Here is a 22,258-nt window from a genome sequence, read left to right as displayed (position 1 = left end):
ACGCCACAAATGTTCGGATTAACGATCCCTATTCCATGTTTTGTCAAACGAACAGCTATAGGAACACAGAATTCGATCGTGTGTTTCAGAATGCCGAACCTCTGGGATAACAAACCTTCGGAATCTCGAATATTACCCTGCACTGCAGCAGCAGTTATATATATATTTGTATTCATTCATATTTATTTGTATCTGAAACTTGTAGGAGTTGACTGAGAAATATGGGGTAGATGCAAGAATTAAGCCGCAAACTCATGATATATATTTCATAGATTATGTTTCACTTTGTGTGTGTGAGTGTGTGTGTATGTGTGTATGTGTGTATGTGTGTATGTGTGTGTGTGTGTGTGTGTGTGTGTCTTAAAAATGATGAATAATGAAGAATACCTGAAGGACAACCAGGTTCGAGTAAAACCTTTTGATACACATCTCACATTGATAGTGATTCCCCCACGTCTGTTTCATCCCATACACAGCGCCACCACCGGAAGTGACGACAGACAGCGAGGCACCAATCACAGTGGCTTCTTGCCTGGTCCTAATGCTGAGTCTCCTTGCAAGCCTACTTGTTCAAACGTAGAGTGCGCATGCGCGTCGCCGCTACCTCTCGTTCCGAAAAAGGAAAAAAAAAAAGAAGAAGAAAGAACCAAAACCCGGCACGCTGTGATATGATAAAGATAATAAGGATAATTGAATAAGTTGAGAGAAGACATGAAGAGTACGTGCTCAGGTCATGCCAAGCAGACCTGTACAAAACAAGAAAACAAATCATACCTTAATAACACATCATAATATATGTGAGAGGAATTTCCTGCGTAACTGTCCATAATTATTATCTATTCGACGTCGTTGTGATTATAATTATGATCTCGATTAATCAACAATCGTGGACAGTTACGCAGGGAATTATTTTCTCTCTCATGTACCCGGCAGATTGCATGCGCAATACATATGTGTTATTTAATCCTTTCTTATGATAAGAATCAAATTAATGTGCTTTTTGAAATTAATGAAATTCTTCCATCGAGACGTTTTATCGCAAATGATTGACATTAATCATACTACATCGAGGATAAGGATTAGAACCAGCAATTGCTGTCGGGCGGAAGCTCGGTGGTCTAGTGGAGATGACGCCTGTCCGGAGATCAGGAGGTCGTATAGGGTTCGAATCGTGCTGAAGTAACGATGTGCGCCCATGATTTCTTTTATCATGGCTACTGCTAAAACACTGATCAATGCAGCAGCAGTGCTTATATTTACGTCGATGTAGGGCAATTTGTCAATCAGTTGCAGTAAATGTGCTTGTATTGTAATTCAAATTGTATAATTTAGAGTTCAGAATCATATCGTACTAGTTGTATCTATACACGTATGGATATATGTATATATATATATATATATATATATATTTTTTTTTTTTTTTTTTTTTGCGAAAGATGTGGATTTGTCATCAATGATATTGTCATCTGAGTAATGACAGCAATGAGTTTTAAGGCTGGATTCCAGGATAATGGAAGACAAAGTGATTTTTGATTTTTTTTTCTTGATGCAGCTGTGAACAACTTTGATGACTGGTAATGATAATGATAATAGTTATGATAGTAATGATAATTTAGTAAAGATCGAGCTTTGTTTATCAGAATGATTCGTCTCATCGTTATTATATAAGTTACATTTCTGAAGATGGAGTAAATTGGAAATCAGATTTTTAAAGATCATGCTAATGCCAGCATTAATGACAATAAAAAGACTTGTGCAAATTGTTCATTTTAACAACTCGATATTATGAGCTTATTTATTAAATAGAACCTACTGGTCTTGGAGCTATATGTTAACCATGTAATGATGATTTGCGTTGACTTTTTATTTGGGAGAACTGGAGAGGTTTTTTTTTCTTTTTTATACATTATGAAAACAAGAGTGTTTGGTGGCAAAATGGCAACGCCAACTTTGACGTGTTTTAAATGTCCTAGTATGTTTACTGTTCCAACCCTACTAGAACGGACTGATGTGGGGGACGAACGATTATGACGTAAGCTGCATTATTTGATATGCTTGCTGAATAAAGGCCTTTTGGGCAATCTTATTACATATAATGTTGACGGTATCAGTGTGTCGTTATTGCTAAATCTTTCACCTGTTTTGTGCAACTTTCATATAGACCTACACCCTTCTTTTCCATAATCGTCAACTTTTATTCATCTTATTTGATTAGTGCTGAGAGTCTTAATATTGACAAAATGGCAAGATATGAAGAGTTTGTTCGCAAAAACCGATAAGTCCATTTTTGAAAATTTTGAAGTACGGTCTCTCTCATAAAGTACAAAATAATACCTTTTAAATGATATATTGGTCACTACATATAAAGGTACATTGACTTATAGTTATGGTCAAAAGAAGCAAAAATTTTCTTATTATTCTCTTTATTTTTCTTTACCTTTAATCGCAAATATCTCCATTTTGGCAAATATGGACTTATCGGTTTTTGCGAACAAACTCTTCATATAATCTATACGAAAGAGCAAAAGACATTTTTAAAGTGTTCTGTGATTTTTAAGACGCTTGATAACAATCAACACATAATAATGATGGATGCAGCACAAATACATTAACTAATAGCAAATTCCTGTTTAATCAAGAATATTTCATCTATATAATTTTAAAGCCCTTTTACATTTCACGAATTGCTTCACATATCACGACGGATCGTCTTCTCGACCCTTACATGCACGGACATCCCCGAAATGTTGACAGGTGACTTTTGCCTGTGCTTGTAGGCGCTTACTTGATAATGCATCTTTCTCGGGTGGCATGCCTTCAGTATGGCAAGCACACCAGAAAATCTACCTCACATAATCCTTCTGCTTGTCGACATCATAAAGATGAAACTCTTTTGTGACAGAATCTCTCATTTTCACTCTCAAAGCTTGGCTTCTCGGGCCATCACTTTACGTACAGTATGAGAAGTTAAAGGGTGAACTCTGATGGGGAAAGTGTAAGCAAATTTAAAGAACTTTATGAGTTTGTATTGGTGTAAGTACCGGGTATTTCAGTCCCGGATGGAGCCGGTGCTAATACCGACGTCCCAATGTCTTCAAGGAATGTTCTGGAATAAATATGGAGGCAACAGGGAGTAGACAGTGCCAACAAGGAAGAGTACGGACTGTCTTAGTTTTTAGTTAAGAGCAGATTATAAAAAGCAATAAAGAGCAGACTTTAAGTTTTAAAATGATGTATAACTCGACTAAATTGGATTCTCCTAACCTATTCTATTAATGGAAAGAAAGCCAGCACTCTGGAAAGTGTGAACTGAAAAAAGAGGCTCTGAAGTATACAGGGTCTATTCAAGCGCTTGATCATTACCAAGCCGTGCTAGCAGTGCGATAACTGAAAAAGGATGTAAACCACTGTCACTGACTGTAGCAACGATCTAGGAATTGGACGTGCTTTATTGACACATTCTGTCCATGATTACTGCCAACTTTCAAAGTACATAGTAGCATTGCCTTTTCTAAAGTAATTAGAGTTGAAAGTTAAGGGTGTGCATGGGGATTTTAAGAAATGAAAAGGGGACTCTTTATAGACACACCTTACCCTATTACTCTACAAAAAAAGTGCTCTAGAAAAGCTGCTAAAAACGCAATTTTCTGTTTGTTTTATGATCCCAAACTTTAGCACAAAAATAAGAAGATTTTCTCTTGCTTTCAATGAATATGGAACACTCAAAATCGGCTAGGTTGACCCGTTTCACCTATTTTTAGTCCTCACATAAAAACATTGCGTACGACTTTTCGTTGGTTTTGTGATGTGCGGTCACAATTAAGAAAACTTAATTATTTTTTTTTTTCCACGGACATCCTAGAAGACCAAGGATTATGCCGTTTTGTATGCCGTATAGTACGAATGAACCCGGAATGACGATCCGTAATGATCGGTGGTGAGATCCGTGAAAGTGTAAATCTTACACTTATGAGTTTACACTTTCACAGATATGAGAGTCCACTTATTATTCAAAGTGCAGAGGTTTCCAGTTTCCAAAATAAATCGTGTATCATATTAATATAAGTAGACAAAAGTTCTTACACCATATGGATTTTTTTGGTGTGTGTGTGGTTACATTGCTTTCTACCTCATATTAAGATGGTAGGACTAGGAGATGAGAATTAGGCTTTTAACTTTTTGCGAGATACCAAGAGACCACTTATGAAATAATACAGAGCATACCATTCTACGAGGAATTCAAAGTTTATTTAATGAAAATCGGTTTTATTATGGCTGAAACATCCAAAAACAATGTAAATCAAAGTGATTGTAATAAAAGGCCTGTCTCACCTTTTATTCGAATCGCTCTTCCGTATTTTCGATATCTCAGCCATTTCAAAGCCAAATCCAAACCATATCAAATAAACGTTGTGTTCCTCTTGGAATAACATGCTCTTTCATATTTCATAATAGGTTTCTTATCTATCACACATACACACACACACACAAAATAAAATGTTAGAAACATGTAGGTCTCAACCAAAAGCGTACGATCCTTTGAAATCATCTTACATTCAGATCTTCATTTCATAATCTTATGTGGATGACACAATTTATTGTTCGCCCGCATTTTTCTTTGACATGTCGATTGTTCAAACGCTAAACATTACATTATGACGCCATAATAGCAGTATATGTTCGAATCCCGTTGTGCCCTGGACCATTACAGACTCAAAGAAACCTCATCCCTCTCGTTGGTCTTGACACTTTAAGGATGGATTTGCTATGGCAAAAAAAAAAAAAAAGAGCAAACAAACTTCTAAAAGCCTGATGTTTGGTATATAGATTGAAAATTATAGGAATAATAGCATTTGGTCAATCCATGTGAGCATGTCTGTATTTGGGTGTGAGCTTACTGGAGTGTGTGTGTGTGTGTGTGTGTGTGTGTGTGACAACAAAACATTATTCATAAAATGCAACGCAAGAGGCCACTCACCAGGGGCGGATTCAGGAACTCCGTAAAGGGGGGAGGGGGGGGGGGGACTAGGAGAGGGCGCAAAAAAATTATGGGTTTCATTTCCCGGTTTAATCAGCTGGTGCCACTACTATCGAAAATTAAAGGGCGCAAGCGCTCACTTTCATTTTTTTCCATTTTTTATATTTTGTTAAAAAAACAAAAACAAAAACAAAGGGGAACTGCTAACTGCATCCAACGTTTATAAGAAGGAATTTCAAAGAAGGTGGGACCCAGGGATGGGAGAGACTATAGTCGAGAAAAAAAGAATCAGTGCATGGCCCTAATGTAGGAAATTATTATCAGGAGTTCATTCTTCTAAGTACATCGATATTTTCACGGACAAAATATTCGTTTTCAGCGTCGAATCATGAGTTTACAACTTTTTTTTTATCTATTCATTATCTTAATTCTTTTGCGCACTGGTGATTGGTTTCAATTTTTCATACATATGTGTAGGTCTAACGAGCAATGGGTAGGTGCTTGAAAAAAGTTTATAGTGTGATTAAAACTAACAATCGACATTTCTTAAACAGATATGTGACCCGGCAGTAATCTGCCTTATTGGCTGAGAACTATAATGGTTATTGTTGTTGTCATCGTACTCTCTAAAAAAAAAAAATCGATTGAAAATATTCACTCTTAAAAGAGTGAATACGAAAAAGAGTGAATTTAGAGTGAAATTGGAGTGTCGAATTATGAGTGGAAATGTTCATTTTCACTCATTTTGGAATGACCTCAAGGATCACTCGAAGATTTGGGAGTGATCCCTGAGGTCACTCCAAAAAGAGTGAAAACGATTATTTTCACTCAAAATTCACTCCAATTTCACTTTAAAATCACTCTTTTATGTATTCACTCTTTTAAGAGTGAATATTTTCACACGATTTTTTTTTTTAGAGAGTAATATTGTGCCTTGATCAAACTGTGATTCAAACACTTGCTCTCAAAATGTGGCTCTACTAGGACATTCGATTCCACCCAGGAAAGACGTACAGCTCTGTTTACAGGGGGTGTAATATTTTTTTTTTCCAGCCCCAGCTTCCTCTTTTCACAAAGCAGACACACAATCAGGTACGTCCTTTTAATACAGCTTGTGTCATTTCTCGAAATTCCCTATGACGTAATGCCATCGCCCGCACAATGAAAGTGCTGCTGCACGATGAGAGCTGCTGCTATTATGACGTACACGTGTACAGTCAAACTCGGATACCTCGAATTCGTCGGGACTGAAGAAAATGGTTCGACGTACGCGAATTTCGAGGTACGCGTACGTCGAATTTTCTTCGACTTATCCGATGTTTATCGATGTTCGACGTTTATCGATGTTCAACATGGTGTCTGTTATTGTGCCTACTGATTGTTTGCATACTTGTCAATTTGAATTGAATCAACTTTTTAATATGAATGAATTGAGTGAAAATCGGAAATGAAATCAAAATTTCAGTAATAAAGATTTTGGTGGCCCGATCGCGCCACCAAAAAAAAAAAGAAAAAAAGTCGGATGTTTGCCTTTACTTTTGAAAATGAACAGCGGTAACAATCGGCTACGCAAGATGCTAAAATAAATGTCAGAGGTTTGCGTTTAATTGTGGAAATGAATGACGGTAATATTCGACTCGGTATGATACTAAAATAAATGTCGGATGTTTGCTCATACTTTCGGAAATGAATAACGATAAGACTCAGCTCCGTATGGTGCTAAAACTAATGTTAGATATTTGATTTTGCGTTCGGAAATGAATAAGGATAACATTCGGCTCCGGAAGACGCTGAAATAAATGTCGAATTTTTGCTACGACGTTCGGAAATGAAAAACAATAATATTCAACTCCGTACGATGGTTAAATAAATGTTGGATGTTTCCTTATACTTTCGAAAGTAAATAACAATCGCATTCGGCTCCGGAAGATGCTAAAATAGATGTCAGATGATCGTTTTTATGTTCGGAAGAAAATAGAAGTAATATTCTGCTCCATCATGTCCATATGATGCTAAAATAACTGTCTGATATTGCTTTTAAATTTCGAAATGAATAACAGTAACATTCAGCTGCGTTTAATGGTAAAATTAATGTTTGATGTTTGCTTTGACGTACGGAAGAGAGTAACAACAATATTCAACTCCTGACAATGATGAAATAAATGCTGGATGTTTGCTTTTACGTTCGAAAGTAAATTGCAATAACATTTAGCTCCGGAAGATGCTAAAATAAATGTCGAATGTTTGCTTTGATGTTCTGAAGTGAATAACAATAATATTCAACTCCGTACGCTGATAAAATAAATGCCGGATGTGTGCTTTTACGTTCGAAAGTAAATGTCAATAGCATTCAGCTCCGGAAGATGCTAAAATACATGTCGAATGATTGCTTTTACGTTTGGCATGTTTGGAAGTGAACAGCAGTAACATTCTGCCCCATACGATGATAAAAAAATATTGGATATTTGCTACGGTACATTTCGAAATAAACATCAGTAACATTCAGCTATACGTTTCATGGTCCAAAATGTCTGATGTCTGCCTTGACGTTCAAAAATGAAAAACAGTAACATTCGGCTCCGTTCGATAATGAAATAAATGTCGGATGTTTGAAATGAATAACGGTAATATTCAGTTCCGTACAATGCAAAAATAAATAACAGATTGTTGCTTTAACATTTGGAAATGATTAATGGTATTAATCCGCTCAGTTAGATGCTAAAACAAATAGCGGATGTTTGCTTTCACGTTTGGAAATGGATTAGGATAGTATTCAGCTCCGTAAGATTCTAAAATGAATGTCGGTTGTTTGCTTTTACATTTAAAAATGAATAACGGTAACTTTCGGCTTTTTACAATGCTAAAGCAAATGTCAGCAAATGCTCCCATTTTCTCATTTCAAACGTAAGTTTTGACCTCAATATATGGGCATCAATTTTTATAATAATCTCTACGCCTATTTGTCAAATCTTTAAACACAGAGTAAGATGATTGAATTTTCTATTCATTTGTTTTAGACATGGGCATCTGTATCATTTCAATAATGCTTAATATTAATTTGTCTATGTTTAGTAGGACCGATTTAGTTTTTCTAATGTTTTTCCTGATTTTTTTTTTTTTTTTGGTCACCAGATTTTACTTTCGACACCAGAAAATAAAAATCAATGATATTGGTGGCCCGATAAAACTTAGTGCGGAGCCCTGTGTATTCTATTCTTCATTGTGATCGGCCTATACTTCCAGATTTTCATAATCGCATTGCTGGAAAAAAAAAAGTTTCAGTGCTTGCGTTCTCGGGGAAGTAAACTTCGTGAAAGGCAAAAAAAAAAAATAGTTTTAAAAAAGGCACTACGAGGGAGATTGATGGGTTGACAGTGGAGCGTGATTAATGGCAAAGATAAAACTGTCAATGTAAGCAGGAGCGCCCCGACGGTTGAGAAATCTACGCGCACGGTATGACTGTCTGGATCAAAAATCAAAATACAGTGGTTAAAGAAAAGCAAATGATGGGGCAGCGCGTAGTGCTATCGTGAAGCACTCCATTGGCACGGGTGCTATGTGCATACCATGTACGTGTGCTGGTAGGTGTTGGGGATTTTCCTTGTCAGCTGTGTATCGGGTATTTCTTCTTGGGCGCGCGATTGTTCTGGGCTCAGAATATTTACAATCGAGTGTGAAAACATTTGTGACATGTCTTCGCCGTCCACGCGCGCTTAATCGGAGATGCTGAGTGATGTTTGCAATTTCGATTCGAGCAACATGCTGGGAAAAACAATAAGTTAATTAAGATCGGGACATTGATTTCCCTTCGAGGTAACCGAACTTCGAGTTATCTTTTTCGAGCTACGCGAATTTTAATACACGGAAACTCCATAGGAACAATCGGGACTTTCATTTTGCCCCCGAGGTAAGTGATATTCGGCTTATCCGACGTCGAGGTATCCGAGTTTGACTGTATATCACAAAGAGTATTGCACAGTCCGACTAATGTTAGCCTCTGCTAAAGTCACTTGGTTGTGGAAGCTAGCGCCCAAGATCACTGTAATGAATTAAGCCAACTAACAGCTATTCAAGCTCTTTGCACCCGTGTGGTCAATTGAGACAGACTCCCGTTTGCTACGCTGATTTTACTCTCTCACACATATCACTACTACAACGTCTTATTAAAGAGAATACAGAGCTGTAAAAGATTATTATCAATTAAGTATAAAAAGTAATTTTTTTTAAAAGCCTTGTAAACAGGCTAGATTTATTACGGAGGCAACAGCAACCTTTGGACTTGTCATGCTTGTCGTATTCTCGCACACTATGTATGCCAGGGAGGTGGAACCGTGCAATCCACTCACCAATCTGCAAAGAACACAGAACACGTTATAGCTAACACGCCGAAGAACATCATTGCGCCCTTCATTGATACCTACCTGCAGATAATTAAATACAGTCAGACTCGTGTACAGACTCGCCGAGACTGCCTATACCAATCTACTTAGCTCACAAGCTGGTTTAAAGAAAAACAAAAAGCAACTATGGCTTCTCCTGCGTACGAAGTCATGAAAAACGAAGATGACACGTCCCAGAAAACGGTGAGTTTGCGAAAGTCTTCTGGACTCCCTTTCCCGATCAAATTAACATATGTCAATGTCGACATGTCATCTAACTTCGACTGGATTTCGCGAACCTTGATCCTCCGCTCGAAGTGTCGCCATAATCAGATGTCACATGTCATTATATTGTTCCCGTAGTCTCTGATAATTGTGTGTTTTTTCTTTTCTCCGTTTTTCTCCGTTTTCTTGTTTTGTGTATATCGCCGCAAGAGGGAAGTTCTCGGAATGTGTAGCTCGATCACAGGAGCGCTTAGACAAAATAAAAATTACATTTATGGTTGCGCGAATGTCATAGCATTAACTTCGACTGCAGTTATCTTGTAGATATTAGTCCTGTAGATCATAATATGCTATAACATGGGTCTTCGTAAAGTGAGTAACTTTTTCATTCAGTGATAGTATATGAATGTAAACATATAGGCCCACATATCTGACGATATCAATTATCTCGCTCATAACCGATCTACTTATATGCAATCCAGTGTGCATCAATGGTGATTCATTTTATATTGGTAAAAGTCCTCTCAGCCGGCTGAGGGTTGCTCATCACAATATACCAATATCCATGTGCCATTTTCGTTGCATGAAATCTTGAAATATCCAAAGTGTCAGGTGGTACAGGGGCGTGTCCAGGAATTCCGTAAAGGGGAGGCGCTTTGACGAATTTAAAGCGGGCAGCACGCCACATATTTTTCTTTTTATTTCTTTTGTTTTATCAAAAATAAAGTGGGGGGGGGGGGGCCGGTGCGCCCCACTCTGGATCCTCCACTGTAGTATAATGAATGCCTGGGAATAATTATTGCTCTTAAAATTGCGCTCTTTTTCCGTAAGGTTCAGATAAGTCAACCGACACTCTTATAACGCACAGCGGCATAATAATAGTAGCCCTATATAGGCCTACACAGTTATCTCTGCTTCGCCTTCAATGGCCCCATGCAGTCCTTTATAGCGTACGCACATCATTTTATTAGCTCAAGGTTCGTGTGTATAATAATCTCATTACATATATCCTAACACTGCATCGATGTCCTTCATACGATATACATATGGGTTTCGTCGATACATTATTTATATAGATATAATACTGGTCTCTTATCTCATATTTTCCTGCGCTCTCAGACAATTTATGAATAGACAAATATTTACACTAGTTCATTGCCAATTCTCAACGTTTATATTATCTTTATAGAGTGGTCGATTGATGCTTACATTGAACAGCGAGGTTATGGGTGAACTGCGGTGGGGGGGGGGGGTCGAGGTTGATAGAGTTATTCTCTTTGAGTTTTACTTTTGTGAAAGTGAAAGTGAAATAATTTAAGAGAAGAAAAGAGGAGCAGAAAGGTGAAATGTACAAGTATTTGGAAAGAGATAGAGACAGACATGTATACATACAGAAAGAGAGAGAGAGAGAGAGAGAGAGAGTTTAAAACACGACTTGTAAGTTGATAAAATTTTCTTGTAGTGGATGGACCTTCGCGAGTAATCTTCATGTGGCCACAATGCTTATCACTGTTACACATCAAAAACTCGAGAAAGAAATCTTCACGTGCTTATCTAAGTGAGTCCAAAAGGTCCAAATGCCTGACAAGGTCGTCATGTATCTCTTGACTAGTTCAGAGAACTTTTTAGGATTGTGATCTACCACGTCAATAGGTATGCGATTAGATTGCAGCGGTAAAAACTAAAATAGATATCATTGGAGAAGAAGGCAATGTTACATATTATTATTCATTTTCCTTCATTTACCTATTGACCTCCTTATCGAGAAATGAAAGTAAATAAATTCTTTAACAGTACGTCTTACATGCCCCCAGAATCAGCTATCTCAATATAACACAGTTACAAACAATATAATGATACATGATTACACAAAAATATTGTACTGAATTCAAATACAAGTAAATACAAATGTAAAATGTATAAGTATAAATGCAAATGAAATAGATACAAATGAGGTTACTTGAACTATCACTGAATGAGAATCGTTTTCTTACTGTTGAAAAGTAATAGTTATTCAACGTAAACTAGGTTTAGCACAATAAAAAAATTATAATCTTTTGAGAGTAAAATAAAAGTAAGAGGGGAAAAGTATCCAGAGACTAGAAGAACAAAATATATAATTGTTGAAGAAAAAAGAAAAAATTGATAGAGGATAGAGGTTTTGTCATCATGTATGGCCTTCAGGGAGTGTTCCCTCAACCATTATTCCTCTGAGTTACCGTTTCAGAATAGGTATAAGGTTGAAGAAAGGTTGATTTCTATTGGAGATCATTCCTATTACAGCTGTTCGGTCTATGTAAACATATATTGCTTTCTTGGCGAAGATGGATATGCAGAAGGTAAAATACGTCATTGCATATCGAGTAGGATAAGAATATGGATAAGACTATCTCATCTGTAATATATATCACAAGCAACTTATCTGAAACATCTCTGACATTCGGAATATTAGGTAAATGAAGTCGTATATGCTCGTCTTAATTTATTTCTAGCTCTTTCTTTCTCTCTCTCTCTATCTCTCTCTCTCTCTCTTTATAAGCTACAATGTATATGAAGTTTATGTACTACTTGTATTCATAAGAGGTCACAAAAATGTTTGCATACTATTTTTTAAGTATCAAGGTCATCATCAAAATATATTCTCATGGCTAATTTCATCTTCCATTATTGTATATGAAACGCATTCGACCTCACGAGTCGTAAAGTATTTACAAGCATTGCTTTTAGTTGGTTCCATCATATTTCACACTTTTATTTGTAACGAATTAAAGCTTTGACCTCGTCATTTACTCACAGATAGTCTTGTGTTATCGACTCGCCTGATATCATTGCATTTAGCTTTGTAGCAATACGTTTTTCCTTCTATGTTTTGGATTGTAATCTGATGATTTTGATATTTTTTTTTGTCCAGGGATATGTATTGTATTTGGTTTTGTTATGAAATATTATAAAAACAAATCCTACTCAATTCGATTCAATTCAAATATAGAAAAAAAAATAAATCTTACCAATACATTGTATAACTGCATTCATTTCATAACAAACAATTTTGGAAATGCAATGTGATATTATCATTATCACCACAGAATAGTTCGAACGTTCACTTTATTTTCAGCGGGTCCATCTCATATAATATCTCAAATTGATGAAAATGTATATTGTATTCAAGCCCTTCGTATCACAGTCTTATGCTGTCCATTGCACTTTCCAACAATGACCACAGGACGCTACCACATCACCCGCAAACCCCAACGTGCAGGTTGCAGGTTCGATACCACCTGTTGCGTATGCGGGTCAAGGACAGCCAATGATGGTTCCGGGCCAATATCCGCAGCCGGGAGCAGCAGGTGTCCAGTCGCCTATGGTAGTCGGTCAGCAGCCGGGTGTACCCGTTCAAGTGATGCCACGCCCTCCACCTGTACCGGGCTGCCCCCCTGGACTGGAGTACCTTTTGCAGCTAGACCAAGTCCTCATTCATCAGCAGATAGAACTCGCGGAAGGTAAAAAGGTCGATAGGCCTGAATGTATTATTTGTACGCACTATAAATAGTTCATACTTTTTTCCCCTTTTTCTCAAGAGATCTCGACGGCGGCGCCTGATGATCAATGCTCAGTAATTGTGCATTGTACATTCAGCCGTCGAATGGAGTACAACCACGTACCATGTATAAGATTATTGGTTTTCATGGAACAGTCGACTTCCGTTATAACGAAGTCCTCGTGACTGGCTCTTTTCTTTCGTTATATCGAAATTTCGTTATAACCGAATAAATAAACAATAAAGAATAAACAGCGGACAATGTTGGGGCATGATTTTTTGTTAGTTCGTTGTAACCGGAATTTCGTTATAACCATGATCGTTATAACAGGAGTGCACTGAATTAGAACTACGATTAATGTATACTTTTTCACAGCTTAGACAACCTTAGGAATGTATATTGCATCATCGTCGTGATCAGTATCAATATCGAACAAATATGAGCAATTTTCTTCTTTGCAGTGTTCCTGAACATCGACTTTGCAAACAAGTACATCATCAAAAACAGCTTTGGCCAACAAGTGTTCTTTGCCGCTGAAGGTAAGAAACATTCTTTTTCTAACCAACTATGAAGTTGGTATCTATATGTTTGAAGTTTTGCATGGTGAAGTAAATGAGGAAGAGAGGTTTGCAGTAACACCCATGGCCGGCGCCACGTTTTCAAAAGTGGGTGGGGGGGGGGGGGGGAGGGGAGTCCACTTCAGACTTTTGGTGCCACTTCCGGGTTTCATCGGCTAAGAAGCAAAAAGAAAAAAAAAAGGAAAAAAAAAGTCTTCAGCGCAACTTCTTCCCTAGGGTGCCACTTCCGAGTTTCTTCAGCTGACAAGCCAGAGAAAAAGAGGTCTTCAGCCTCCCCCCCCCCCAAAAAAAAAGCCTTACCGCGCTCACACTTCATGGTTTCTATCTATTTCTTTCTAGTGCCACTTACGCACTTCCTGGGTAAAAAAAAAAAGGGGGGGGGACCCCCGGCCAATCCCATTTCCGCCGGCCCTGACACCATGTGTAGGCCTAGTAAGTCCTTATCTGGACCGTTGCTTGGCACAAGAAGATTCCAGATCGAAAGGAGAGAGTTGAGGAGGGAAGCGGAATACGAAGAATACAAGTTGCGCTATCATAATGAAGACAGGAAAATAAAGGGACAGAGAGAGAGAGAGAGAGAGAGCGAGAGAGAGTTGTAAAGGAGAATAGAGTGAAAATCCGGTAAAAGGTTCGGAAATGGTTGTGAAAAGAAAGGCGAAACAGAAAGGAGGAGGAAGAGAGGAAGGTTGGAAGATTGGAAAATCATGGAGATAAGAGTTTGAGTTCAATGCTACAAATGCTTTGCATATTTATTATATTTCGATTATAGAACACGTTGATGTTGATGATTTTATGCACATGTATTAATTCATTTACCGTAAGAAATTAGTATCTATGTTTCTTTTGGAGGCTAAAATGAATGAATGAAAAGAAATGAAAAATCTGCAGTTAAGGACAAACGTATTAATGATAATTTAAATCATGATGATGATTTATAATTGTTATTATTCATACTTGATTATTATTATTATCATTATTATTATCATTATTGTTAATGTTATTTTTAATCATCATCATATACTGTATGTTCTCCTGAATTATCTACAGAGTCAGACGCATGCCATCGCATTTGTTGTGGTTCGGCCCGTGGCTTTGTCTTTCACATCACAGACAACATGGGCCAGGTAGGTGAATGTGATATGTGTGGGAAGGGGTCATTATACTTTGTGGTGATCTTGAAAGAAAGAGCTGATAGATGTGAAGTGGATATGGTTTCTGAACATCAATTCCTGAGGACGGGCTGATTTTGCTGGAGCACGCATTTCCCACAGACATGCATCTGCCCGAGTATACTGCAGACTTATTTTCAACGGGTTGAAGATTATTAAGTTCAAAATTTTGGCTAGCAATTACATAGTACATAAACAGGGGTTTTGTTTTCTTTGGGTTTTTATTTTTATTTTTTTTTGCCTACAATGCCCTTCTCAAGTAACTTTTTGGTTATCTGACAGTTTTGTGGACGGTTACAGTTCGTCATTTCGAAGGTTCGTTATTTCTAATGCTTGTTACTCAGAAGGTTTGTAATTTCGAAAATAGATATTTATCTTTTTAAATCAAAAAATGAAAAAAAAAGGTTCGTTACTAGTATACGGAAGGGTGCATTAACCCAATATGAAATAAGGTTCGTTATCCTCAAGGTTTGTCATTCCGAATGTTCGTTTTATTTTCGGACTAACAAACCTTTGGAATAACGAATAACGCCAGTTCTATAGCTCGCCTTATAGAATATTGCAACTTTTTCAATGATTTTGAAAAAAAAAGTATCAATTTTGAAAAATGGGAAAAAAAAGGTCAAAACAAAACTTGAATTCCTAATACAGGAAGTGATGAGAGTGGTGCGTGAATTCAAGTGCTGCGCTGGATGCTGCTGGTGCGCCGACAACGACCACTGCTCCTTTTTCATCGCCGTAGAGAGCCCGCCGGGAAGCGTCATCGGCTACGTCAAACAGACGTGAGGTTTCTTCCATTCAATTCAATTCTCAATTCAATTCAATTCAATTCCATTCCATTCCATTCCATTCCATTCCATTCAATTCAATTCAACTCAGTTCAATTCAGTTCAGTTCAATCCAATTCAATTCAATTCAATTGAGTTCAATTAAATCAGTTCAGTTTAATTCAATACAAGTCATTCAATTCAATTCAATTCAATTCAATTCAATTCAATTCAATTAAATTCATTTCATTTTAATTCAATTCAAGTCATTCCATTCAATTCAATCCATTTCTTTATTTCCTCAACATAACTTTTCATTACATAAAAAGATACAAAATGATCTCGCGTATTCGATGTTTGACTACAAATGATGAAAATTAGAAATCAACAAACTGAAAACATATTATTCATATAATCATAGTTTCAACTCAAATTACGTATTACATTATCTATCATATGTTCTTGGAAAGCAAAATGAGGAGTCCACTAAAAATGAGTTTAGTACATTTTTACTCTTTTTTTCCCGGACAGGCAAAGCTTCATGTCTCCTCATTTTGACGTCCTGAATTCTGAGCGCGACTGCGTCCTCAAGATCCGTGGTCATTGGTGTCGATGTCAGACGGTGTGCTGTACAGACGATATCGACTTCAAGGTATCGATAACGTTGTGGCCTTTGAAATGAAATGAAATGAAATTTTTTACCATTTACCAAACAAACATTGTCATCATCGTCAAAAGTACAGTTTTGGAAAAAAAAAAAGAACCGGCAATGGCGTGCAGGCTATAGTTGAGCCCAGTCCTTTCATTGATATAGATTAGTACATAACGTACTTGCAATATTCACAGAAGCAATGTTATGTGTACGTATTTCCAGCCTTTTCTTTTGCGCCATACAGTCTTTGTTGGCGTCTCTTATGGTATATCTAATATTCTTGTTTGATACCTGTAAGATTTATTATTATTTTTATTTATGTCAGTATTGTCTTGGGCAAATCATTATTATTGTTATTATTATTATTATTATCATTTTTGCATAGGGCCCCATTTTTTCTCTTTCTCTTCTTTCTTTAAAACACAACAACTCTTAACGGTTATGAAAAACGCAAAACACACCTCCTTACAGCCCGAGCATACTACAGTCACTGTACGTGGGTTCAAGTGTACCAAGATGTAGTCCTGATAATTTTGGCAATCTAAAACAAAAGAAAAGAAAAAAGGAAAATAAATGCGCGGACAAACTCGTATTCGCATGAAAGCACACAGATATTAACTATTACTTTTGCTTTGCTATTGACTTTCAAAAAGAAGAACGGAAATCAGGAAATCATTTTTTAATTTTTTTTTTTTTTGAGGGGAGGGGGATCCACCGTAGCGATCTTCTTAATCTGCCCGCAATTGTATGCACTCGTATCCTAACTGTTCATGTGAGTATAGGCGCTATTGAACTTACCAACATAAACATATTCGATTACAGTGGGTAGTGCCTTGAATCCCGGATGTAGATTGTGTGTTTTCTTCACGTACATTTTGTCGTAATGATGTGTCTAGTCATAATTTTACGATGGAAGGCTATGGATTACAGAGCTTACTCTGTGAAGTAATATCGCAATTAATATGCAAGGAATACAAACATGAATTTAAATGTCATAAGATCATCAATATCTAGTTTGAGTTTTGTGATTCAATATCAGTCTTTGTTAATGAAAGATTTACATTCATACATAAAACCGTAAATTCTTAGAAATACACAAATTCCCATGATGACCGATTATCATACCCAACAGAAACATAGACGTTACTGTCAGAATGCATCATGCAGTAAACTGTTTATTAACCCGTTGAGGACGGACTGATTTTGCTACAGCACGCATTTCCCATAGACACCTTCCCGAGTGCACTCGGGACTTGTCCTCAACGGGTTAAAGTGAATATGATCAGTGAATAGTATCTGTTCATAGATCTCTTAATAGTCTCAGCATTCAAAACGCATATCATAATGCTTGTTCGGGCATTTGAACGTGATCATTATGAAGGGCAATCAGCAATAGTAATTCAATTTCTGAAAATGAGTCGCCCAAGTAAAAATTCTAGGTGTGAAAGAAGTGTATTGATTGTTTATGTAGTGCACTGTAGCTCTGTCATGTTGTCGCCCTCTGCAGATCCTTACAAACGATCTGGAGACTCAAATTGGCAAGGTTTCGAAGCAGTGGGGTGGCTGGGTGCGAGAGTCCTTCACCAAGGCAGATAACTTCGGCGCACAGTGTAAGTCTGTCTGTAAAAGAGGTATATAAGAGTACCACACACGATACCTCCTTGGTCTGCGATAAGCAAGCTTTATAGATCTGCAACGAGAACGCTGAAGACGACGCTATTCATAGGCAAAATTGGTATTCTGGACATGCAATACAGTTATTTCCTGGAGAGGAGGCGTCGTCTTAGCGTTCGCGTCGCAGATCTTAAGTTCCCTGGTAACATGCCATACTGTGGGATTTTTGTCTCCACTCTATCAGTCAGTCAGTCTTCTAACTTTCAGACACTGTTGTGCAAGCGGAAACTGCATTTGTGATTTTATATACGTGCAACAGAAGAGAAGATGTAAACAAATTGAAGACCTGAATATAAGAACGACCCAAGTCCAATTTTTAGCCAAATTCAGTTTGACATGGGAAATTGTAGCTTATGCATGGACTCATCTTGTGTGCGTAAATCCTAATTACCCCTTGCAGCGCCTGAAATGAATGATTTAAATCTTATATGAATGTAAGAATGAAGAACTTGGGTCATTTTTACATTCATATTATAGCGCCCTCTCTCATCCTTCTCTCACCTCCATAGCAGAATATCATGTATATAATATATAATGATTCAAAGAACGACCCAAGTCCATCACACAAAATGGCCTCTCCATAATCAATGTAAATGTTAATTGTCATAATGATATATGTTTTAATTTGTATATACAATGTTGCCTTCCCATCACAGTTAAATAGAATATTATTGGACAAATAAAAAAGATAAGAAGTTTTTTTTTTTTAAAGTTTACTCGAAATGGTCTAACATGGACTTGGGTCGTTCTTATATTCAGATACTCAATTAGATGTTCTCATGAGGTAATCAGCTCCCAGCTCTCAAACCGACATATAAACAACAACATCTATGAGGCAATGTTTTTAGCCTGCAAACTGTGTAAATCTAATATGTGCTCGTTTGTGTTTTGTGTCGATGCCTGTTGTCACAAGAATCAATCAGGATATTACAAATGCACTTCTCTGCAGGCTAAACACAGGCTAAACAAAGACGTTCTCGGATATAGACTAACTTGTTCTCACTATGTACGTGGCGTAAGCGTACAAAATGAAAACCTACCTCATATTGATATCTTTCGACATTTTCCCCTATTTTTCATATCACAGTTCCCGTGGACTTGGACGTGAAAACGAAGGCAACAATTGTGGCAGCCACCTTTTTGATCGTAAGTTTTACCATGCTCATCCCCATTGAAAAGCTATTTCAAAAAAGAATTAATTACCCGCGCTGCGGACATTGCATTTAATAGTTGTTAAGCAAAACGTGTCAGTCATTCGTGTTGAACACTTTCCCAGTATTTTCTAGGAAATAATCACTTTTCTCGTCGCTCGTGCTTGACGTGCTCAATCTGGTACCGATATCAAATTAAAGCGTGAATGAAAGAGAGAGAGAGAGAGAGAGAGAGAGGGGGGGGGGGGGAGCTGGCAAGAGAGAGTCCGGAAATATTATTTTGATAATAGGGAATACTTTTTCGTACAAGGATCCTTTGCTCATTTACTTAGAAAAACCCCATACAAACAAACATACAACAGCAACAACAACAACAACAACAACAACACCCAAATCCCTCGAATCGTGCAGCTAGTAAGGACGACATTTAATGTAAAATGTCGTACATGTACATGTTTTCCAAACGTGAGTGTAACAGACTGTGCGGTCCGCTTGATATAGGCGAATATAATCATTTTTGATTATAGGTATAATTTTAGGATTTATTACGTAATCAAGTTCTTTGTTATAAATTTGAATTTGTTTATCTAATCTAATTTCCATTTTCCTGCAGGACTTCATGTTTTTCGAGCACCAGAAGAAGAACAAACAGAGATATTAGAGGGGGAGTTCCAGTCTCGATATACTGCTCAACGATGAGCGACTTGAAAGAGTGATTGCTGTTCAACAAGAATTAATTCGCGAAATCCGAAAGAAGAAATAGAAGAAGAAGAATGCGTTGTATCGATACGCAATCCGCACTTCAAACACTCCACAGCGGTACATCAAAGTGGTCAACTGGATATTAAACAAGCTGCTGCTCTGTAACGACTCTCAAGAGAACTACGACAACATAATACCGCCAAAAATAAAACATTGCCATTTTATTGCCTTGATAAATCAAGTGGAGAGTTTTCTTGAACGTAAAATATCTGCTTGTATCTTGGTTAGTTAGACATAATGAATCCATGTTTTATATTCATGTGCATGTCGCCTGTCACTGATATGCAAATTAAATGAGATGCTAACATAGTGCGATTGAGTTTCTCCCGTTCGCTTCCATACATTTGCCTTCTCTTACCTTTTTTTTTTCAATATCAATTTGAAAAATCGAAGCAACATCCTTAAGAGCCAAAAATGTTTGTAGGGTTGCGACGATTTGTAGCAATGGCTTTTCACAGAAAAGAGGATTTGGTTGATATAAACTTCTGACTGAAATAACTTTTTGACGATAATAATTTTATTTACGTAACGTTTTTACCTTTGTAGGATTTTTGTCTATCTATCTGTCAAAGTCAGTTTGATTATGGGGTAGAATTTCACCTTAAAGTATCATCGTTGAGGGAATGCTGTCGTGGGCATGGTTTGGATGCCTTGTGATTAGATTCAAAATTCCAATTCAATTAGATATTCAAAACTGCATCTTTTAGTACCGTGATGTGCCGTAGAGTGTGTGTACACGTACTACTGTAGTAGCCCATGTCAAACTGTAACCTGTCCATTAAGTATGCAGCTTATTTGTAGGATTTTTCAAATTTTGACTCTGTCTGTATTCAATGTTTCCAAAACGGAGCCAGTGTTCTCTTAAGTAAGAGACAATGTAAATACATAGTTAGCATATTGTGTACTGAAACGAGTAGTAGACGTCCTAAAATATTGCTTAACCGTAGACAAGAAATATATATGACATATATCATGTATGGATTTATCTCACTCCATCTCTCTCCCCGCCCCCCCCCCCCCCCCTCTCTCTCTCCCTTTGATATATAAGGTGTGTGTAATGTACAGTCCATCAGTATCAACGAGTTAAAATATATATTATTTTGCATACACATACAGAAACATACAATGGTCGCTGACGTTACGCTTTCTGGCTCAGATTAAGTTACGTACTGAAATCAAGAGATTATTAATGCAGAGGGGTGAAAATGTGTTATGAAATATTGTAATCACTTGTCTTCCTCTGTACAAAAGTATTTGTAAAATCGCAACTGCTGGTTGATACTTCAACAAACAGAGTCTGGGTATTCGTTCCAAGTTCGTCGTGTCACTACCGGCAACGCAGGCATAGCCTGATAGTGTAGTGTCGCTGCCCAGAAAGCAGCAGATGACAGGTTCGAGTCCTACTGTTTCCTTTTCCTGACTTCTTTGTTAAAATAATAGATCAGCAGCTGCGACCTTGCAAATACATTTGTACAGAGGGAGACAACATATTGATTAAAGTCTTTCATAGCACATAAGCTACATATTGTTTCTAAAGATATTCAATTCTTTTCATGTTTTATGTTGTTGTTTTTTTCTGAGGAAATACTGATTATTAACTTGCTTGATAAGATTGGACGATTGGCTATTGTAACAATAACAATAATGACGATGATGAGATGTGTTTTCTGTTCTGCTGAAGAAGAAAAGAGAAAAAAGCAGTGTTCCTGGATTCGTATAGTGAAGGCATCATTGTCATTATAGCGCCCAAAGGATTTTTTAAACTCAATTCAGAGTAAATTCAATTGGCTACCTTGTTTTTCCTGGTCCTCTAACACCTCATTAGTGATGATAATTTCGCCTGTCCATACCATGTACATTTGTATAAGGCGTTCACAATCATAGTTAGGGATTGAGGTTTTAACAGCTGTGCTTTCATGTTCATACAATTATCACTGTGTTTTCACACTTAGCCAAGACATTATCATCGACCTAAATATCAGGTAACTAACTGGTCAGTGGGCAGTTGAATTGTAGATAATAGAAGTGTGAGTGCATATGTGTAGTTGTGTGTGTGTGTGTGTGTGTGTGTGTGTATGGTAAATCCTCCGTCATTGTTCAGATGCTTAATGTACTTGATATTCATTTGGTACGATCTTGCATGTGCTTATAATAGTCTATTATTGCCAGGTAGTTTATGATACTTTTGCTGCAGTGCAAGTTACGTAACAGTACATACTCTTTATTCTAATGGTTTATCTCCTGTCTGCCTGTCAAAAGGATCAGAACATTGCATTTGTTTTGTATATACATGTACTGCTCTTGCATAGCTTTGTTGATAACTTTGCTTGACCGGATATAATCACAGAAAGACTTCAAGATAAATAGGATACAACCGATGGGCC

The 22,258-nt window shown here is 37.2% G+C and overlaps 2 protein-coding genes across 3 annotated transcripts in view; both read left to right on the top strand.

Moving 5' to 3' along the window:
• Positions 1–609, top strand: part of LOC139733952 (mesenchyme-specific cell surface glycoprotein-like) — a 36,608-nt gene extending 35,999 nt beyond the window's left edge. For both annotated transcript variants that reach the window (XM_071644763.1, XM_071644764.1), the window contains exon 12: positions 477–609. In XM_071644763.1, the coding sequence (XP_071500864.1) occupies positions 477–580 (104 nt within the window). In that variant the 3' untranslated portion in view covers positions 581–609. The remainder of the gene's footprint in view (positions 1–476) is intronic.
• An 8,786-nt stretch (positions 610–9,395) lies between these two features.
• LOC139734033 (phospholipid scramblase 1-like) lies at positions 9,396–20,825 on the top strand. Its single transcript, XM_071644840.1, has 9 exons — positions 9,396–9,561; positions 12,806–13,082; positions 13,583–13,660; positions 14,747–14,823; positions 15,520–15,650; positions 16,167–16,287; positions 17,795–17,897; positions 19,049–19,107; positions 19,726–20,825. The coding sequence occupies exons 1-9, from the start codon at positions 9,505–9,507 to the stop codon at positions 19,771–19,773; spliced, it is 951 nt and encodes a 316-aa protein (XP_071500941.1). The 5' UTR covers positions 9,396–9,504; the 3' UTR covers positions 19,774–20,825.
• Positions 20,826–22,258: the final 1,433 nt, after the last annotated feature.

This window comes from Diadema antillarum, unplaced genomic scaffold, assembly GCF_040938485.1.
Source record: "Diadema antillarum isolate AM-2024a unplaced genomic scaffold, OU_Dant_1.0 seq00000507_RagTag, whole genome shotgun sequence".
Classification (NCBI taxonomy): Eukaryota; Metazoa; Echinodermata; class Echinoidea; order Diadematoida; family Diadematidae; genus Diadema; species Diadema antillarum.
This window is presented reverse-complemented; position numbering and strand designations above follow the sequence as displayed.

Excerpts from the sequence above, each read along its gene's own strand:
- LOC139734033 (XM_071644840.1), top strand. The coding sequence starts at position 9,505 with ATGGCTTCTCCTGCGTACGAAGTCATGAAAAACGAAGATGACACGTCC. Across the intron at positions 14,824-15,519 it reads TCACAGACAACATGGGCCAG|GAAGTGATGAGAGTGGTGCG; the intron begins GTAGGTGAATGT and ends TTCCTAATACAG. Across the intron at positions 17,898-19,048 it reads AGATAACTTCGGCGCACAGT|TTCCCGTGGACTTGGACGTG; the intron begins GTAAGTCTGTCT and ends TTCATATCACAG.